The 17744-nt window shown below is 47.7% G+C and overlaps 2 protein-coding genes across 2 annotated transcripts in view; both read right to left on the reverse strand.

Moving 5' to 3' along the window:
• LOC139372956 (general transcription factor II-I repeat domain-containing protein 2-like) overlaps positions 1-17744 on the reverse strand; it is a 979173-nt gene that overhangs the window by 512453 nt on the left and 448976 nt on the right. The gene's annotated exons all lie outside the window — the stretch shown is intronic.
• LOC139373946 (DNA-binding protein SATB2-like) overlaps positions 1-17744 on the reverse strand; it is a 34659-nt gene that overhangs the window by 10676 nt on the left and 6239 nt on the right. The window contains exons 3-8 of the mRNA XM_071115029.1: positions 14958-15081; positions 13650-13752; positions 10111-10161; positions 9404-9984; positions 6118-6342; positions 5239-5403 (exon numbers count right to left, since the gene is read on the reverse strand). Of these exons, the coding sequence (XP_070971130.1) occupies positions 5239-5403; positions 6118-6342; positions 9404-9984; positions 10111-10161; positions 13650-13752; positions 14958-15081 (1249 nt within the window). The remainder of the gene's footprint in view (positions 1-5238; positions 5404-6117; positions 6343-9403; positions 9985-10110; positions 10162-13649; positions 13753-14957; positions 15082-17744) is intronic.

Here is a 17744-nt window from a genome sequence, read left to right on the forward strand (position 1 = left end):
TATACTGTATGTGTGTGGACTGACCTGGCTCTTGTTGGTGACCCCTGGTATACTGTATGTGTGTGGACTGACCTGGCTCTTGTTGGTGACCCCTGGTATACTGTATGTGTGTGGACTGACCTGGCTCTTGTTGGTGACCCCTGGTATACTGTATGTGTGTGGACTGACCTGGCTCTTGTTGGTGACCCCTGGTATACTGTATGTGTGTGGACTGACCTGGCTCTTGTTGGTGACCCCTGGTATACTGTATGTGTGTGGACTGACCTGGCTCTTGTTGGTGACCCCTGGTATACTGTATGTGTGTGGACTGACCTGGCTCTTGTTGGTGACCCCTGGTATACTGTATGTGTGTGGACTGACCTGGCTCTTGTTGGTGACCCCTGGTATACTGTATGTGTGTGGACTGACCTGGCTCTTGTTGGTGACCCCTGGTATACTGTATGTGTGTGGACTGACCTGGCTCTTGTTGGTGACCCCTGGTATACTGTATGTGTGTGGACTGACCTGGCTCTTGTTGGTGACCCCTGGTACACTGTATGTGTGTGGACTGACCTGGCTCTTGTTGGTGACCCCTGGTATACTGTATGTGTGTGGACTGACCTGGCTCTTGTTGGTGACCCCTGGTATACTGTATGTGTGTGGACTGACCTGGCTCTTGTTGGTGACCCCTGGTATACTGTATGTGTGTGGACTGACCTGGCTGTTGTGTGTGTGTGGACTGACCTGGCTCTTGTTGGTGACCCCTGGTATACTGTATGTGTGTGGACTGACCTGGCTCTTGTTGGTGACCCCTGGTATACTGTATGTGTGTGGACTGACCTGGCTCTTGTTGGTGACCCCTGGTATACTGTATGTGTGTGGACTGACCTGGCTCTTGTTGGTGACCCCTGGTATACTGTATGTGTGTGGACTGACCTGGCTCTTGTTGGTGACCCCTGGTATACTGTATGTGTGTGGACTGACCTGGCTCTTGTTGGTGACCCCTGGTATACTGTATGTGTGTGGACTGACCTGGCTCTTGTTGGTGACCCCTGGTATACTGTATGTGTGTGGACTGACCTGGCTCTTGTTGGTGACCCCTGGTATACTGTATGTGTGTGGACTGACCTGGCTCTTGTTGGTGACCCCTGGTATACTGTATGTGTGTGGACTGACCTGGCTCTTGTTGGTGACCCCTGGTATACTGTATGTGTGTGGACTGACCTGGCTCTTGTTGGTGACCCCTGGTATACTGTATGTGTGTGGACTGACCTGGCTCTTGTTGGTGACCCCTGGTATACTGTATGTGTGTGGACTGACCTGGCTCTTGTTGGTGACCCCTGGTATACTGTATGTGTGTGGACTGACCTGGCTCTTGTTGGTGACCCCTGGTATACTGTATGTGTGTGGACTGACCTGGCTCTTGTTGGTGACCCCTGGTATACTGTATGTGTGTGGACTGACCTGGCTCTTGTTGGTGACCCCTGGTATACTGTATGTGTGTGGACTGACCTGGCTCTTGTTGGTGACCCCTGGTATACTGTATGTGTGTGGACTGACCTGGCTCTTGTTGGTGACCCCTGGTATACTGTATGTGTGTGGACTGACCTGGCTCTTGTTGGTGACCCCTGGTATACTGTATGTGTGTGGACTGACCTGGCTCTTGTTGGTGACCCCTGGTATACTGTATGTGTGTGGACTGACCTGGCTCTTGTTGGTGACCCCTGGTATACTGTATGTGTGTGGACTGACCTGGCTCTTGTTGGTGACCCCTGGTATACTGTATGTGTGTGGACTGACCTGGCTCTTGTTGGTGACCCCTGGTATACTGTATGTGTGTGGACTGACCTGGCTCTTGTTGGTGACCCCTGGTATACTGTATGTGTGTGGACTGACCTGGCTCTTGTTGGTGACCCCTGGTATACTGTATGTGTGTGGACTGACCTGGCTCTTGTTGGTGACCCCTGGTATACTGTATGTGTGTGGACTGACCTGGCTCTTGTTGGTGACCCCTGGTATACTGTATGTGTGTGGACTGACCTGGCTCTTGTTGGTGACCCCTGGTATACTGTACTGTATGTGTGTGGACTGACCTGGCTCTTGTTGGTGACCCCTGGTATACTGTATGTGTGTGGACTGACCTGGCTCTTGTTGGTGACCCCTGGTATACTGTATGTGTGTGGACTGACCTGGCTCTTGTTGGTGACCCCTGGTATACTGTATGTGTGTGGACTGACCTGGCTCTTGTTGGTGACCCCTGGTATACTGTATGTGTGTGGACTGACCTGGCTCTTGTTGGTGACCCCTGGTATACTGTATGTGTGTGGACTGACCTGGCTCTTGTTGGTGACCCCTGGTATACTGTATGTGTGTGGACTGACCTGGCTCTTGTTGGTGACCCCTGGTACACTGTATGTGTGTGGACTGACCTGGCTCTTGTTGGTGACCCCTGGTATACTGTATGTGTGTGGACTGACCTGGCTCTTGTTGGTGACCCCTGGTACACTGTGTGTGTGGACTGACCTGGCTCTTGTTGGTGACCCCTGGTACACTGTATGTGTGTGGACTGACCTGGCTCTTGTTGGTGACCCCTGGTACACTGTATGTGTGTGGACTGACCTGGCTCTTGTTGGTGACCCCTGGTACACTGTATGTGTGTGGACTGACCTGGCTCTTGTTGGTGACCCCTGGTATACTGTATGTGTGTGGACTGACCTGGCTCTTGTTGGTGACCCCTGGTACACTGTATGTGTGTGGACTGACCTGGCTCTTGTTGGTGACCCCTGGTATACTGTATGTGTGTGGACTGACCTGGCTCTTGTTGGTGACCCCTGGTACACTGTATGTGTGTGGACTGACCTGGCTCTTGTTGGTGACCCCTGGTATACTGTATGTGTGTGGACTGACCTGGCTCTTGTTGGTGACCCCTGGTACACTGTATGTGTGTGGACTGACCTGGCTCTTGTTGGTGACCCCTGGTATACTGTATGTGTGTGGACTGACCTGGCTCTTGTTGGTGACCCCTGGTATACTGTATGTGTGTGGACTGACCTGGCTCTTGTTGGTGACCCCTGGTATACTGTATGTGTGTGGACTGACCTGGCTCTTGTTGGTGACCCCTGGTACACTGTATGTGTGTGGACTGACCTGGCTCTTGTTGGTGACCCCTGGTATACTGTATGTGTGTGGACTGACCTGGCTCTTGTTGGTGACCCCTGGTACACTGTATGTGTGTGGACTGACCTGGCTCTTGTTGGTGACCCCTGGTATACTGTATGTGTGTGGACTGACCTGGCTCTTGTTGGTGACCCCTGGTATACTGTATGTGTGTGGACTGACCTGGCTCTTGTTGGTGACCCCTGGTATACTGTATGTGTGTGGACTGACCTGGCTCTTGTTGGTGACCCCTGGTATACTGCATGTGTGTGGACTGACCTGGCTCTTGTTGGTGACCCCTGGTATACTGTATGTGTGTGGACTGACCTGGCTCTTGTTGGTGACCCCTGGTATACTGTATGTGTGTGGACTGACCTGGCTCTTGTTGGTGACCCCTGGTATACTGTATGTGTGTGGACTGACCTGGCTCTTGTTGGTGACCCCTGGTATACTGTATGTGTGTGGACTGACCTGGCTCTTGTTGGTGACCCCTGGTATACTGTATGTGTGTGGACTGACCTGGCTCTTGTTGGTGACCCCTGGTACACTGTATGTGTGTGGACTGACCTGGCTCTTGTTGGTGACCCCTGGTATACTGTATGTGTGTGGACTGACCTGGCTCTTGTTGGTGACCCTTGGTACACTGTATGTGTGTGGACTGACCTGGCTCTTGTTGGTGACCCCTGGTATACTGTATGTGTGTGGACTGACCTGGCTCTTGTTGGTGACCCCTGGTACACTGTATGTGTGTGGACTGACCTGGCTCTTGTTGGTGACCCCTGGTATACTGCATGTGTGTGGACTGACCTGGCTCTTGTTGGTGACCCCTGGTACACTGTATGTGTGTGGACTGACCTGGCTCTTGTTGGTGACCCCTGGTACACTGTATGTGTGTGGACTGACCTGGATCTTGTTGGTGACCCCTGGTATACTGTATGTGTGTGGACTGACCTGGCTCTTGTTGGTGACCCCTGGTACACTGTATGTGTGTGGACTGACCTGGCTCTTGTTGGTGACCCCTGGTATACTGTATGCGTGTGGACTGACCTGGCTCTTGTTGGTGACCCCTGGTATACTGTATGTGTGTGGACTGACCTGGCTCTTGTTGGTGACCCCTGGTATACTGTATGTGTGTGGACTGACCTGGCTCTTGTTGGTGACCCCTGGTACACTGTATGTGTGTGGACTGACCTGGCTCTTGTTGGTGACCCCTGGTATACTGTATGTGTGTGGACTGACCTGGCTCTTGTTGGTGACCCCTGGTATACTGTATGTGTGTGGACTGACCTGGCTCTTGTTGGTGACCCCTGGTATACTGTATGTGTGTGGACTGACCTGGCTCTTGTTGGTGACCCCTGGTATACTGCATGTGTGTGGACTGACCTGGCTCTTGTTGGTGACCCCTGGTATACTGTATGTGTGTGGACTGACCTGGCTCTTGTTGGTGACCCCTGGTATACTGTATGTGTGTGGACTGACCTGGCTCTTGTTGGTGACCCCTGGTATACTGTATGTGTGTGGACTGACCTGGCTCTTGTTGGTGACCCCTGGTATACTGTATGTGTGTGGACTGACCTGGCTCTTGTTGGTGACCCCTGGTATACTGCATGTGTGTGGACTGACCTGGCTCTTGTTGGTGACCCCTGGCATACTGTATGTGTGTGGACTGACCTGGCTCTTGTTGGTGACCCCTGGTATACTGTATGTGTGTGGACTGACCTGGCTCTTGTTGGTGACCCCTGGTATACTGTATGTGTGTGGACTGACCTGGCTCTTGTTGGTGACCCCTGGTATACTGTATGTGTGTGGACTGACCTGGCTCTTGTTGGTGACCCCTGTTATACTGCATGTGTGTGGACTGACCTGGCTCTTGTTGGTGACCCCTGGTATACTGTATGTGTGTGGACTGACCTGGCTCTTGTTGGTGACCCCTGGTATACTGTATGTGTGTGGACTGACCTGGCTCTTGTTGGTGACCCCTGGTATACTGCATGTGTGTGGACTGACCTGGCTCTTGTTGGTGACCCCTGGTATACTGTATGTGTGTGGACTGACCTGGCTCTTGTTGGTGACCCCTGGTATACTGTATGTGTGTGGACTGACCTGGCTCTTGTTGGCGGCCACCTTGGCGAACAGGGCCTGGGACACCTTGGCTCTCTTCATCTCCTGCTGGATCTCATCATAGATCCCAGAGGTAATGTTGATGTTGACCAGGGACTCCATCTTCAGGGGCAGCTCAGCACTGACCTGGGTCAGGGGGGGCTTGGGCTGCAGGGAGGAGAAGAGGGCGGGGGGGAGAAAGAAAGAGAGAGGTTTTAGTGAGCAAGACTGGCTAATCGTCTAGGTTACTGAGTCCCTAAAGAGATTGCCTGCATTTGTTTACCTGTTAGTGTACTGGCAGGGGTGTGTCTGTGTGTGATGTGACTACAGTGTTTACCTGTTAGTGTACTGGCAGGGGTGTTTCTGTGTGTGATGAGACTACAGTGTTTACTTAGTGTACTGGCAGGGGTGTGTCTGTGTGTGATGAGACTACAGTGTTTACCTGTTAGTGTACTGGCAGTGGTGTTTCTGTGTGTGATGAGACTACAGTGTTTACCTGTTAGTGTACTGGCAGGGGTGTTTCTGTGTGTGATGTGGGTTGTAGCCAGACCTGGGCTCGAATAGTATTTATTTTCTTTCAAATACTTAAACTTCACTTCATTGAGATTTCCAGACGCAATGCAACCAATGCAACAATCCCAAAAGTGCAAACCCCACCCACCCTGGCACTTCATGTAGGCTCAATCAAATGCTCAAAGTATTAGAGAGGAAATATGAATACTATTTAAACCCAGGTGTGGTTGTAGATGTGTGTCTGATGTGGCTACAGTGTGTACCTGTTAGTGTACTGGCAGGGGTGTGGTTGTAGAAGTGTGTCTGATGTGGCTCTTCCCTAGTGTTCCTATTCAACGTACATGAGGACACCTGGGTATGTACGTGTACCTGTGTGAGTCGCTGGCCAGTGGAGCTGGAGTTCTGATTGGTTGGGGTCTGGTTGCCTAGGTTGAGGTTGGGGTTCATGCTGCGTTCACGCTCCTCCTGGTAAATGTGGTCGCGTTCGCTCTCGTGGAGGTTCAGGAAGTTCTGCATAGCTTTGAGGTTGACCAGGAGTGACTGGGAGGCCTGGCGAGGGTCCTCCTCTTTACGAAGGATCTCAGACAGCAGGCCCTGAGACACAAACACGCGCGCAAATGTCAGGTCTCTTAGCAAGGACCCTCCAAGTAACCTTTCATACTCTAATTCTCTCATTACATCTCTCTCTCTCTCTCTCTCTCTCTCTCTCTCTCTCTCTCTCTCTCTCTCTCTCTCTCTCTCTCTCTCTCTCTCTCTCTCTCTCTCTCTCTCTCTCTCTCTCTCTCTCTCTCTCTCTCTCTCTCTCTCTCTCTCTCTCTCTCTCTCTCTCTCTCTCTCTCTCTCTCACACACTACTCTACTCTACTCTACACTACTCTACTCTCTTTAGGTAGGAATGTCCCTATGTCAGTGTATTGGGCTTTCTCAACAGTCAGTATCAGTGTAGTGGAGTTATATTCAGCTTTCAGAACACTCATATTAAGACAGGTCTCCACTGATGACAAACCAACTCTGAGACCCTTTAAAAGCTACAGTGATCACAGTAATGGCCGTGGATCCCACTTTTTCTGGATATGTAGTCCATTGCACTCACAAAGATCCATAGCTCCCAGAAGCTTCTGCGCATGTGCAGACCACGTGTGTATCAGCTACTCTGGCGAACGCTGTTGTTTAATAAAGTTAGATCAAAGCTGAATCAATGTCGGCAAGATCCCAGAACGATCACAGTATTCTACATTACAGAACTCAATATAATAGCCTAGTATAACTTCACTGGAAGACAAAAACAACACTGCATTTAAATAGTGCATGATAATTATTCAAGTTTTACCGGTGAAACATCCATGCAGCATCATTCTACATAGTAACCATTTGATCTCAGTCTCAGTGATGAGTGATACAGTGTTGTTTAGAAGTAGTATACTGTGTTGTTTAGAAGTATCCTAAAGTGTTGTTTAGAAGTAGCCTACAGTGTTGTTTAGAAGTAGCCTACAGTGTTGTTTAGAAGTAGCCTAAAGTGTTGTTTAGAAGTAGCCTAAAGTGTTGTTTAGAATTAGCCTACAGTGTTGTTTAGAAGTAGCCTAAAGTGTTGTTTAAAAGTATCCTAAAGTGTTGTTTAGAAGTAGCCTACAGTGTTGTTTAGAAGTAGCCTACAGTGTTGTTTAGAAGTAGCCTAAAGTGTTGTTTAGAAGTAGCCTACAGTGTTGTTTAGAAGTAGCCTACAGTGTTGTTTAGAAGTAGCCTACGGTGTTGTTTAGAAGTAGCCTAAAGTGTTGTTTAGAAGTATCCTACAGTGTTGTTTAGACGTAGCCTACAGTGTTGTTTAGAAGTATCCTACAGTGTTGTTTAGAAGTATCCTACAGTGTTGTTTAGAAGTAGTCTACAGAGTTGTTTAGAAGTATCCTACAGTGTTGTTTAGAATTAGCCTACAGAGTTGTTTAGAAGTAGCCTACGGTGTTGTTTAGAAGTATCCTACAGAGTTGTTTAGAAGTAGCCTAAGGTGTTGTTTAGAAGTAGCCTACAGTGTTGTTTAGAAGTAGCCTACAGTGTTGTCAGAGGTAGCCTACAGTGTTGTTTAGAAGTAGCCTACAGTGTTGTTTAGAAGTAGTCTACAGTGTTGTTTAAAAGTAGCCTACAGTGTTGTTTAGAAGTAGCCTACGGTGTTGTTTAGAAGTAGCCTACAGATTTGTTTAAAAGTAGCCTACAGTGTTGTTTAGAAGTAGCCTACAGATTTGTTTAGAAGTAGCCTACAGTGTTGTTTAGAAGTAGCCTACAGAGTTATTTAGAAGTATCCTACAGTGTTGTTTAGAAGTAGCCTACAGTGTTGTTTAGAAGTATCCTACAGTGTTGTTTAGAAGTAGCCTACAGTGTTGTTTAGAAGTAGCCTACAGAGTTGTTTAGAAGTATCCTACGGTGTTGTTTAGAAGTAGCCTACAGTGTTGTTTAGAAGTATCCTACAGTGTTGTTTAGAAGTATCCTACAGTGTGACTGAGTGAACGAATCTTGGAGCAGATGGTGCTAACAAACTGCAGGCATCCCACCTGTGTATTTTGCCCAGTGGCGCGCGTTGTTGAGTTTTGGCCACATGAGAAAACAATTTGCTGTTGTTTTTTGTCTTCCAATAAAGTTATACTAGGCTATTATATTGGTTTATGAAATGTAGAATACTGTGATCATTATGTGATCTGGCAGACATTGATTCTGCTTTGATCTAACTTTATTAAACAACACCAGAACCATTGGCCTGTGTAGCCTGTTCTCGGAGTAGCCTGTTCACTAAGTAGCCTGTTCACTGAGCAGCCTGTTCTCTGAGTAGCCTGTTCTCGGAGTAGCCTGTTCACTGAGCAGCCTGTTCTCTGAGTAGCCTGTTCTCTGAGTAGCCTGTTCTCTGAGTAGCCTGTTCTCTGAGTAGCCTGTTCACTGAGTAGCCTGTTCACTGAGCAGCCTGTTCTAGGAGTAGCCTGTTCACTGAGCAGCCTGTTCTCTGAGTAGCCTGTTCTCGGAGTAGCCTGTTCACTGAGCAGCCTGTTCTCTGAGTAGCCTGTTCTCTGAGTAGCCTGTTCTCTGAGTAGCCTGTTCTCTGAGTAGCCTGTTCACTGAGTAGCCTGTTCACTGAGCAGCCTGTTCTCAGAGTAGCCTGTTCACTGAGCAGCCTGTTCTCGGAGTAGCCTGAACTCGGAGTAGCCTGTTCTCTAAGTAGCCTGTTCTCTGAGTAGCCTGTTCTCTGAGTAGCCTGTTCTCTGAGTAGCCTGTTCTCTGAGTAGCCTGTTCACTGAGCCGTCTGTTCTCGGAGTAGCCTGTTCACTGAGCAGCCTGTTCTCGGAGTAGCCTGTTCTCTGAGTAGCCTGTTCACTGAGCAGCCTGTTCTCGGTGTAGCCTGTTCTCTGAGTAGCCTGTTCACTGAGCAGCCTGTTCTCGGAGTAGCCTGTTCTCTGAGTAGCCTGTTCACGGAGTAGCCTGTTCTCTGTGTGTAAAGTAGAGACTATAAACATGTGCAGAAGCATCGGGGGCTCCGGATCTTTTAGTGCTGTGGACCAAAGAACCTGAAAAAGTCAGACCCGCATTGATGTATTGATGTCAATGGGAGATTAAGTGAAACTTCAACTTAAGTGGAGGTTAGAAATGCTTAGAAATGGAAGTGGAGGTAGATGTCTCACCTGTGTGCGGTTGAAGGCCACCCTGGCGAACACAGCCTGAGAGACGCTGGCCCTCTTCAGCTCCTCTCTGACCTGATGGTAGATGTCCGGACAGACCTCCACGGCCGACGGATTCATCCCAGGATCGCTGAGGCCTCCTGGGGCTTTGCAGGAGCGCGGGATGGGTGGGTGGTTGAGGAACTGTTGGTGCTGCTGCTGGTGGAGGGCCTGCGGACCGTGCTGGTGGGCTAGCAGGCGGCTAACAGCTAGCTGCTGGTTGATGAGGTGGGCCATGGCCAGTTGTTGCCTGACCATCTGAGGGCTGAGCTGGGGGGAGAGGAGACCGCCCGGGCCCAGTAAGGGTTGGAGGGAGGCCGGAGGACCGGGAGGGGGCGCCTGGCCTCTGGGCGGTGGGCTGTGGTGGTGCTGGGCATGGGGTGAGTGCTGCTGAGACAGGTGGGGGAGGGCCTGTTGCTGGCTGGGAGTTTGGGGGTCCCCTAGTCCAACCTTGAGGGGTAACCCTCCAAGCTGGGTTGGTGGGGTCAGGTGAGAGGGGGGGCGCTGTCCCAGGCCACATACGTCTGACATGCTGTCCCTCTCCACTGCAGATACAAACAGACATGGTGGTGAGAGGAGGTCTGAAGAGATCTCAATACCATCTATATACTGTTCAGATACTATATATATATATATATATATTCTGGTAATGGCCGTTCTTTCCAACTCACCTTTAATATCAGGTTTATCCAGTCCTGACCACATCTTCTCCAGGTATTCACCTGTAGTGAAGTCACATGCTATATATCAGACTGGTTAACAAACCAATACACGTATACAGTACAGTACAGCACAGTAGGTAGGATACACAGCATTCAACTACATTTTATCCATGTATTTATCCATCCATCCAGCCATGCAATTGACATCAACAGAAGGTCCGAAGACTGACAAGTAGATCCTCCAATCAGATTCTGAGGTGACTACGCTAATCCAATGGGAATGTCCCATTCCCCATTTTACAACATCTGGAGGGCTGCAGTGTGTTTGTCTTTTGGGGCCGCAGAGCAGAACAGAACAGAACTAATACTATGGGCTGTAAGGAACCTGATCCCCCTCCTCCCTCCCCCCTCCCCCCTCCCCTGTCAGACCACAGGCACCATTTATCTCCTCTCCCACTTCTCCCTGTGTTTGTGGTCTGGTGTCAACTTTGATCTGCCTCCATGTTGGAATGACAGTGTTAAACAGGGAGGAGAGCGTAAGGAGAGGGTACATGGTCTGCTATGAGGTACAAGTGTGTGTAAATCCATGTGTGTGCATGCACTCTGTATGTGTTGCGCGTGTGTGTGCCATGCCCCTGTGTGTGTGTGTGTGTGTGTGTGTGTGTGTGTGTGTGTGTGTGTGTGTGTGTGTGTGTGTGTGTGTGTGTGTGTGTGAGACGTTTCCCTGCATGTGTGTGCCATGCCCCTGTGTGTGTGTGTGTGTGTGTGTGTGTGTGTGTGTGTGTGTGTGTGTGTGTGTGTGTGTGTGTGTGTGTGTGTGTGTGTGTGTGTGTGTGTGTGTGTGTGTGTGTGCCCGTGCCCCTGCGTGTGTGTGACGTTTCCCTGCGTGTGTGTGTGTGACTTTTCCCTGAGTGTGTGTGTTTGTGTGTGACGTTTCCCTGAGTGTGTGTGTGTGTATGTGTGTATGTGTGTATGTGTGTATGTGTGTGTGTGTGTGTGTGTGTGTGTGTGTGTGTGTGTCGTTTCCCTGAGTGTGTGTGTAAGGGGATCTCCCAGTGTGGAGTGGCAAGCGGCTGCATCTGATTAGAGGCTGACAGTGTTTGGTTTTCTCTGCTATATTAAGGGTGACATTAAAATATTATGTAAACCATGTATCATGCTGGGGTCTCTATAGAGCTGTCTCTAATACCATGCATCATGCTGGGGTCTCTATAGAGCTGTCTCTAATACCATGCATCATGGTGGGGTCTCTAGTCTCTATAGAGCTGTCTCTAATACCATGCATCATGGTGGAGTCTCTAGTCTCTATAGAGCTGTCTCTAATACCATGCATCATGGTGGGGTCTCTATAGAGCTGTCTCTAATACCATGTGTCATGGTGGAGTCTCTAGTCTCTATAGAGCTGTCTCTAATACCATGTATCATGGTGGAGTCTCTAGTCTCTATAGATCTGTCTCTAATACCATGTACCATGGTGGAGTCTCTAGTCTCTATAGAGCTGTCTCTAATACCATGTATCATGCTGGGGTCTCTAGTCTCTATAGAGCTGTCTCTAATACCATGTATCATGGTGGAGTCTCTAGTCTCTATAGAGCTGTCTCTAATACCATGTATCATGGTGGAGTCTCTAGTCTCTATAGAGCTGTCTCTAATACCATGTATCATGCTGTGGTCTCTAGTCTCTATAGAGCTGTCTCTAATATCATGCATCATGGTGGGGTCTCTAGTCTCTATAGAGCTGTCTCTAATACCATGTATCATGGTGGGGTCTCTAGACTCTATAGAGCTGTCTCTAATACCATGTATCATGGTGGAGTCTCTAGTCTCTATAGAACTGTCTCTAATACCTTGCATCATGCTGGGGTCTCTATAGAGCTGTCTCTAATACCATGTATCATGGTGGGGTCTCTATAGAGCTGTCTCTAATACCATGCATCATGGTGGGGTCTCTAGTCTCTATAGAACTGTCTCTAATACCATGCATCATGGTGGGGTCTCTAGTCTCTATAGAACTGTCTCTAATATCATGTATCATGGTGGGGTCTCTATAGAGCTGTCTCTAATACCATGCATCATGGTGGGGTCTCTAGTCTCTATAGAACTGTCTCTAATACCATGCATCATGGTGGGGTCTCTATAGAGCTGTCTCTAATACCATGTATCATGGTGGGGTCTCTATAGAACTGTCTCTAATACCATGCATCATGGTGGTGTCTCTATAGAGCTGTCTCTAATACCATGTATCGTGGTGGGGTCTCTAGACTCTATAGAGCTGTCTCTAATACCATGCATCATGGTGGGGTCTCTATAGAGCTGTCTCTAATACCATGTATCATGGTGGGGTCTCTATAGAGCTGTCTCTAATACCATGTATCATGGTGGGGTCTCTAGTCTCTATAGAGCTGTCTCTAATACCATGCATCATGGTGGGGTCTCTAGTCTCTATAGAGCTGTCTCTAATACCATGTATCATGGTGGGGTCTCTATAGAGCTGTCTCTAATACCATGCATCATGGTGGGGTCTCTATAGAGCTGTCTCTAATAACATGTATCATGGTGGGGTCTCTAGTCTCTATAGAGCTGTCTCTAATACCATGTATCATGCTGGGGTCTCTAGTCTCTATAGAGCTGTCTCTAATACCATGCATCATGCTGGGGTCTCTAGTCTCTATAGAGCTGTCTCTAATACCATGGATCATGGTGGGGTCTCTATAGAGCTGTCTCTAATACCATGCATCATGGTGGGGTCTCTATAGAGCTGTCTCTAATACCATGCATCATGGTGGGGTCTCTATAGAGCTGTCTCTAATACCATGTATCATGGTGGGGTCTCTAGTCTCTATAGAGCTGTCTCTAATACCATGTATCATGGTGGGGTCTCTATAGAGCTGTCTCTAATACCATGTATCATGGTGGGGTCTCTAGTCTCTATAGAGCTGTCTCTAATACCATGTATCATGGTGGGGTCTCTATAGATCTGTCTCTCTAATGCCCCCTTAATTATCAGTACTATTGCTGCTGTACAGGTTAATCTCAGGATTGAAGCTACTGTCTGACTCTAACAAACACAGTGATCCCTGCTGGTCAGCAGAACATAATGTCCAAAATGACAATCATTTGGGGGGTTTTCTCGGGGGGATTTTGCAGTTTAGTTAACCCACTTAAAGAAAATCATTAGTCCACTGTTAATACAGTCCCAAAATGGTTTGCATGTCAGCAGTCAAGTTTTCAAGATATTGGACTTTTAAGAACCAAACTGTCACTTGCAAAACGCATCATCATCATGATGTGGCAGATGACAGTTTGCTTCTTGAATGTCCAATATCTTGAAAACTTGACAGCTGACCTGCAAAATGTTTTGGGACTGTATCAACAGTCTGTTGATAACTGTCTGCTGAAAGAAGGGCCCGACACTTGGGTCAGCTCAAGGACTTACAGTTAGGATCCCAGCCAATGACAGGCAATGTTATAGTGGAAGGTGCTACTGACATATTATTGTCCATGTGGGGTGTGTGAGGCTACAGGAGCCAAGAGGGGACACACCTCACCTTGAATCCTTTTGTACTTCTTGTACCAGCGGCCAAACTCCTGGCACTTGGAGGTGGACACGTTGGCATAGTATGAGCTGTTGACTATGGCAGAGATCATACTCTGATGAGAGAGAGAGAGAGAGAGAGCGAGAGAGAGAGAGAGAGAGAGAGAGAGAGAGAGAGAATATAGTGTATGTTTTAGTGAATGTGTACTGTGTAATACTAGACCTATAAGGACCTGGAGCACCACAACACAGTTACATACTGTATAGACTGGAACACCACAACACAGTCACATACTGTATAGACTGGAACACCACAACACAGTTACATACTGTATAGACTGGAACACCACAACACAGTCACATACTGTATAGACTGGAACACCACAACACAGTCACATACTGTATAGACTGGAACACCACAACACAGTTACATACTGTATAGACTGGAACACCACAACATGTCACATACTGTATGGACTGGAACACCACAACACAGTTAAATACTGTATAGACTGGAACACCACAACACAGTCACATACTGTATAGACTGGAACACCACAACACAGTCACATACTGTATAGACTGGAACACCACAACACAGTCACATACTGTATAGACTGGAACACCACAACACAGTTACATACTGTGGACTGGAACACCACAACACAGTCACATACTGTATAGATTGGAACACCTCAACACAGTTACATACTGTGGACTGGAACACCACAACACAGTTACATACTGTATGGACTGGAACACCACAACACAGTTACATACTGTATAGACTGGAACACCACAACACAGTTACATACTGTATAGACTGGAACACCACAACACAGTTACATACTGTATAGACTGGAACACCACAACACAGTCACATACTGTATGGACTGGAACACCACAACATGTCACATACTGTAGAAAACAGATCTGCGTTGTTGTTTTGGAATCTGTATACAGGAAATCATGTGTCATTTGAACCCCATGTAAGAAAAGCACACCACCTCCTGCAGCTAATGAAAAACAATCTAAGCCAGAGACTAAGATACATAACATGACATGACATAAGATGACATAAGCTGCTACCAGAGAGAGAGGGCCCTCCTTGGCACATTATTCCCCACCACTATAAGGCTAATACAATGCAGTACAACCTAAGCCAGAGACTAAGTTGCATGACATGACATAAGATGACATAAGATGCTACCAGAGAGAGAGGACACTCCTTGGCACATGATTCCCCACCACTATAAGGCTAATACAATGCAGTACAACCTAAGCCAGAGACTAAGTTGCATGACATGACATAAGCTGCTACCTGAGAGAGAGGGCACTCCTTGGCCAGGGAACTCTGATTCATCTCCTTCAGTAGCTCTTTGAGGGCGTTCCTCACTGTAGCGTGGTTCCACTGCTCTGACGGCAGATCCTCCAGCCTGGAAAAGCTGGAACCAGGGTTGGATTCATTACCACATGCAAGGGAAAACTATTGAAAACATTATGCAATGAAATAAAATATAATTTATTTCTGGACAACTTCACATAGTCCCTCCCTCTTTCAGTCAGTTTGATGCCTAATGAACACAACCCTGAGACACTAATACATCACTTCCTGTTTGACATACAACAACATAACAACACAAAACTGACATTTGACCCCAAAATTCTCAAGTGTCATTTTTCACCTCTTGGATCACTGAGATTAGAATCTGTACTATATATTTTGTAATTATTATCATTATGTTTTTGGGCCAAATACTACGCATTTTACCATCCTTTCCACAAAATTATAATTACCGTAACAGTCCAAAAAAGTAATAAACAAAACATTTTCTAATATTTTTTTACATTGCTATCCTAATGAAAAGGCCTAAGTTAAACATAACACTGAAAATATGTCAAATGAAACTATAAAATAAAATCGGACTTTTTCCCAATTTGAGCTTTTTAGCCATTTTGGTAATGAGAAGGCCAAGTGGGGTAATGAGAAGGCCAAGTGGGGTAATGAGAAGTCCAAGTGGGGTAATGAGACGGCCAAGTGGGGTAATGAGAAGGCCAAGTGGGTAATGAGAAGTCCAAGTGGGGTAATGAGAAGTCCAAGTGGGGTAATGAGAAGGCCAAGTGGGGTAATGAGAAGGCCAAGTGGGGTAATGAGAAGGCCAAGTGGGGTAATGAGAAGGCCAAGTGGGGTAATGAGAAGGCCAAGTGAGGTAATGAGAAGGCCAAGTGGGGTAATGAGACGGCCAAGTGGGGTAATGAGAAGGCCAAGTGGGGTAATGAGAAGGCCAAGTGGGGTAATGAGAAGGCCAAGTGGGGTAATGAGAAGGCCAAGTGGGGTAATGAGAAGGCCAAGTGGGGTAATGAGAAGGCCAAGTGGGGTAATGAGAAGGCCAAGTGAGGTAATGAGAAGGCCAAGTGGGGTAATGAGACGGCCAAGTGGGGTAATGAGAAGGCCAAGTGGGGTAATGAGAAGGCCAAGTGGGGTAATGAGAAGGCCAAGTGGGGTAATGAGAAGGCCAAGTGGGGTAATGAGAAGGCCAAGTGGGGTAATGAGAAGGCCAAGTGGGGTAATGAGAAGGCCAAGTGGGGTAATGAGAAGTCCAAGTGGGGTAATGAGAAGGCCAAGTGGGGTAATGAGAAGGCCAAGTGGGGTAATGAGAAGGCCAAGTGGGGTAATGAGACGGCCAAGTGGGGTAATGAGAAGGCCAAGTGAGGTAATGAGACGGCCAAGTGGGGTAATGAGAAGGCCAAGTGAGGTAATGAGAAGGCCAAGTGGGGTAATGAGAAGTCCAAGTGGGGTAATGAGAAGGCCAAGTGGGGTAATGAGAAGGCCAAGTGGGGTAATGAGAAGGCCAAGTGGGGTAATGAGAAGGCCAAGTGGGGTAATGAGAAGGCCGAGTGAGGTAATGAGAAGGCCAAGTGGGGTAATGAGAAGGCCAAGTGGGGTAATGAGAAGGCCAAGTGGGGTAATGAGAAGGCCAAGTGGGGTAATGAGAAGGCCAAGTGGGGTAATGAGAAGGCCAAGTGGGGTAATGAGAAGTCCAAGTGAGGTAAAATGGGTGTTTGAGAATAAGAACCTCGTTCTGAAGGCATACAAACAAACATGAATTGAACTTCTACTCTTCCTCTAGATCACATATGTCAGAGTCAAGGCCCGCGGGCCACATCCGGCCCGCAAGAAGGTTTTTTACGGCCCCTGGGATGATCTTGATTTATTATTAGAACCGGCCCGCAGCAAGCCGGCAGCCCGCAGATCTTTTACACGCACCAATACTACATTTCCCACAATGCAAAGGTGACGCACCGAGCAGTAGGCTGCTTCATTTCAATATTTATTGGCACAGCAGTCGTCAGCATCACAGTAAAATTAACTTTCAGATACCCATCAAAAATGGCAAAACGGAAGGTGGATACTGAGAACCGGGGGTTTCAAACAAGGTGGGAGTCGGAGTATATGTTCACGAAGGTAGCTGGAAAACCTGTGTGTCTTCTGTGTGGAGAAAGTGTGGCGGTACTGAAAGAGTATAATCTGAGACGACATTATGAAACGAAACACGCGGACAAAAACAAGAATATGGACATGGAACAAAGGCTACAAAAGGCAGAGGAATTAAAACGAGGCCTCAAATCTCGACAGGCTCTGTTCAAAAAAGCCAAATCACAAGGCCAGGCTGCTGTCAAGGCCAGTTTTATTTTGGCAGAAGAGATCGCTAAATCAGCCCGGCCATTTACGGAGGGGGATTTCATCAAAAACTGCATGATTAAAGTTTGTGACGAAGTTTGCCCAGAAAAAAGGCAACTCTTTTTAAATGTGAGTCTGAGCAGAAACACCATTGCCGAGAGAGTAGACCAGTTGTCCATCAATCTAAAAGAGCAGCTTGTGAAAAAGGGAAAAGATTTTATTGCATATTCCTTGGCTGTGGATGAGAGCACCGACATTTCTGACATTGCCCAGTTGTCAATTTTCATCCGCGGAGTGGACTCCAACCTAAGCGTGACAGAGGAGTTTTTGGCTTTACGTCCTATGCATGGCACAACTACGGGGCATGATTTGTATGAAGAGGTGTCAAGATGTGTAAATGAGATGGAGCTGCCTTGGGAAAAACTC

Source organism: Oncorhynchus clarkii, chromosome 18 (assembly GCF_045791955.1).
Source record: "Oncorhynchus clarkii lewisi isolate Uvic-CL-2024 chromosome 18, UVic_Ocla_1.0, whole genome shotgun sequence".
NCBI lineage: Eukaryota > Metazoa > Chordata > Actinopteri > Salmoniformes > Salmonidae > Oncorhynchus > Oncorhynchus clarkii.